This window comes from Austrofundulus limnaeus, unplaced genomic scaffold, assembly GCF_001266775.1.
Source record: "Austrofundulus limnaeus strain Quisiro unplaced genomic scaffold, Austrofundulus_limnaeus-1.0 Scaffold98, whole genome shotgun sequence".
NCBI lineage: Eukaryota > Metazoa > Chordata > Actinopteri > Cyprinodontiformes > Rivulidae > Austrofundulus > Austrofundulus limnaeus.
This window is the reverse complement of record NW_013952500.1, coordinates 1,145,643-1,148,950: the sequence shown is the minus strand read 5'-3', so window position 1 is coordinate 1,148,950 and position 3,308 is coordinate 1,145,643. Positions and strand designations below refer to the sequence as shown.

Below are 3,308 nucleotides of genomic sequence, written 5' to 3'. Positions count from 1 at the left end.
TATTTTATTTTATTTTATTTTATTTTATTTTATTTTATTTTATTTTATTTTATTTTATTTTATTTTATTTTATGCAACCTTGAGCCACACTATTGACCAGTTGGTGGCGCAACAAGCAGAACTCATTGTACTCAAAACTTTAATAAACTCACGAAGAAGAACAGCGGGATGGGCTTTGAGTTACAAGGGCTTTAACATTTCGTTCGCTGCGGATAAACAAAGGTAGGCAAACGTAGGTTAAAGTTACTTTTGAACAAACAGGAATACAAGTTTTGATCCCTTTTAGATATTATAGGTAGCTATGCACGATGACATTTTTTTTATTTACTAGGTTGTAGAAGAAAACCGACCAAGCTAACACTAGCTTAGCCCCGTTGTTAAACACTGGACAGATTACCATTGATTTACTTCACAAAAATACTGTATTTCAAACATTCCTTTGGTGGCAAAACGTGTCTTCATGGTCAACTTTAATATGTTATAATAAAGTAGTTGTTAGTGAATGTTGTTAAATGCTCGTTATTTTTCTTGAAAATTTTGGCAACATTACGCGTCCACACGGCTAACAACAACAAACATGGGCTACATTTTTCTACTCACCCTTTGCAAATGAGACAAATAATAATTGTTTTATTGTTGAGTCTATCACCTGTCTGTTTCCAGCTGTGTGCCTTCTGAGAGGAGAAGAACAAAAACTGTTTGGACCGGGAGCAAAACACGGACAGCCTGCCTAATTTCATATTCCATCCAAGACAAATGTTTTTAAGTCATGGATCAAGGTATTGTGGACAGTCCTGTTACCCTTGTCATCAGGGCCCCAAACCAAAAATACAATGACCAGACAATCAACTGTTACCCGAACTGGACTGTGGAGAAACTCAAAGCCCACCTGTCTGATGTTTACCCAAGTAAACCTGTGAGTAAACATCACACTGAAGATTAAAAAAATACAAAGTATTCTGACTCTAGCTTACTGATCATCCTTAAATCACAAGTTCAATCATAGTTTGCATTTTTACGTTGATATAGTTTGCTGTAAAGCATAGTGATGTTGCTGAAATAAGCTTATGTAACAAGTGTCTCTAGCTCATTATAAACCTTAAAATAGTTTGCTTTTAGCTGAGCCACCAAATGTCCCAACATCTGGTGGCATTGCTTGACATTTGAAAAGTTCAGACCCTGAGTGAGTTGTGTAAGAGCATTTCTGGCTTTTCTTAAATGTCAAAAATGCAGTTTCATACAGGACTGGTGAGAAAGGTTCGCAACTATTGTAAAGTAGAGCTTACACAACTAAGACCCAATTTTCTGTGCACACGTGTATGTGTTTTACTATTTCTTTATGATTTGTATTGCTGATGAAATGTATTGTGGCCGTGCAGAACTGTGGAGTGAAAGAAATTGAGTTTTTGCTGAAAAGACCCTTGAAATCTGTAGATGTGACATTACAGTTATTTAGATTGCTGTTGTATTGTTCTGCTAATCTGATCGTGTTCGTTCTGTCTACTAGGAACCTGTTCTGATGTAATCTTTTCAAACACACGGAGAAACTGCTGCACAGTAAAGCCATGGAGTAATCTCTGAGAGCGCTGCGCTTTTGTTTGTGTAATTTAATTAAGATTAACTGTGGTATATTTTTAACAAGGAGAAAAATCTAGCTGCAAATCGGTCTGCATTCAAAGGAGGAGATTTTGAATTCTTGAATGAGAGTAGAATGAATGTAGGTTTAATGAGGACACATTTTGACCTTGTTGCACTGGCTGTTAAATCCACTACTAAGACCCACTTATCCCAATTTAGGTTACTACGATCTCATCCTCGTTACTTACACATGTTGTCTGCCCTTTGATGCTGCAGTTATCCTCGCTTTAGTTTGAATTTCTTTCTTGAACAGAAGTTTCAAACACAATATTTTGTTTAAGAGTTTATGCTGTTGTTTTACGCCTCCTCATTGTCAGCATTTTTGATTTTATATGTTTTAGAGCTCCAAAGACCAGAGGCTGGTGTATTCTGGAAAACTACTTTTGGATCACTTCACCTTGAAAGATGTGCTCAGGAAGGTAAGTTCTTGTAGGCTCAGGCCTTACACACAGTGAGGTTTTATTGAGGTCTGTTAAAGATTCACTTCCTAGAGTTTGAAGCTCTTTCGGCAGAAAAAAATACAAACAAACTGAGTTGCATGCAAACATCCTGTGAGGCAAATTCATGAGAACCAGAGAAACTTTGTTGCAGTTATGCAGAAAGAGGAAGCTTTAACTTTTTTCTTTTTTTAATGAAAGTTTTAGAGCTACTGTTGTATTCAGCAGAGCTTCTATACTTCTGCATAAACCGGATTTAAAGCACGTTAAAGCTGCAGCTGCTGAAGAAACAAATCAATAATTAATTTTTGTATTGCACTGACAATAAAAGAGGCAACTTATTCGTTATGATCATTTTAGTTAGACTTTGTAACATATCTATTAGGTTTTTCTGCTTCTTGCTGCCTTTAATTTCCAGGAACACTTTTGTAACTTAAGCCATACCCTGTGAACTTTTGCAAAAATAGCACAGATACTGATAAAACCAGTTTTTGCACTTTGTTTTAGTTAATTCCTCTATAAATTAGATTAAAAAGTTCTGTGAGGAGTTCTGTATTGTTAACCTGACAAAGTCCTGGAGGAGATGCAATACTTGGACTCTGCGAGGTAATGAGCTGTGCTGGTCTCCGCAGCAGGACGAGTACCATATGCTCCATCTGGTGTGCGCCTCCAGAACCCCTCCCAGCTCCCCGAAGCCTCCCCGCAGCCGCAGTAACAAGCCCCGGGAGAGCGCAGCCGGTCCCACGGTGGGTCAGCAGCACGCCTGTCACAGCTTTCAATTCATTTCATCATCGTCGCATTTCTTTTCATCATACAGCTTTCCCTGCTGTAATCCTGACCTCCCAGAGGGTTTTAAATTGTCATGTGTTCTTATTTCAGTACTATTGCTAATACTCAGAACAGTTTATTTATTTATTTTTCCTCTGGTAGCAGGCCCCTCAAAGTTCCAACAGTCAGAATGGACAGGCGTCTGCAGCAGGGAGCAGTGATGGGATGAGGCAGCAGGCTGGATCTCTTCCTTATCACCAGCTGTATTCAGAGTTTATGCAGAGGTAAGTTTGGACGGTGAAACTTTGACAGCACGTCAAATCCAACACTGGAACTGCAGTTTTTGTTGTTGTTTATGTAGCAAACCAAACAAAGTAAACTGGATGAATTCAAAGTAACACTTACTCAGACACAAGCACATGTTATGGCTATATCAGAATCATGGCTGACTCCTGCTATACCAAA

At 38.3% G+C, this 3,308-nt stretch overlaps 1 protein-coding gene across 3 annotated transcripts in view; it reads left to right on the top strand.

The window, feature by feature from the left end:
• Nucleotides 1–135: 135 nt before the first annotated feature.
• LOC106520859 (homocysteine-responsive endoplasmic reticulum-resident ubiquitin-like domain member 2 protein) overlaps nt 136–3,308 on the top strand; it is an 8,530-nt gene continuing 5,357 nt past the window's right edge. The window contains exons 1-5 of one of the 3 annotated variants that reach the window (XM_014013140.1): nt 136–222; nt 664–916; nt 1,980–2,057; nt 2,711–2,821; nt 3,006–3,127. In XM_014013140.1, the coding sequence (XP_013868594.1) occupies nt 770–916; nt 1,980–2,057; nt 2,711–2,821; nt 3,006–3,127 (458 nt within the window). In that variant the 5' untranslated portion in view covers nt 136–222; nt 664–769. Of the gene's footprint in view, nt 223–663; nt 917–1,979; nt 2,058–2,707; nt 2,822–3,005; nt 3,128–3,308 lie in introns of all 3 variants that reach the window. The other 2 variants (XM_014013139.1, XM_014013138.1) reach the window with 2 other exon arrangements.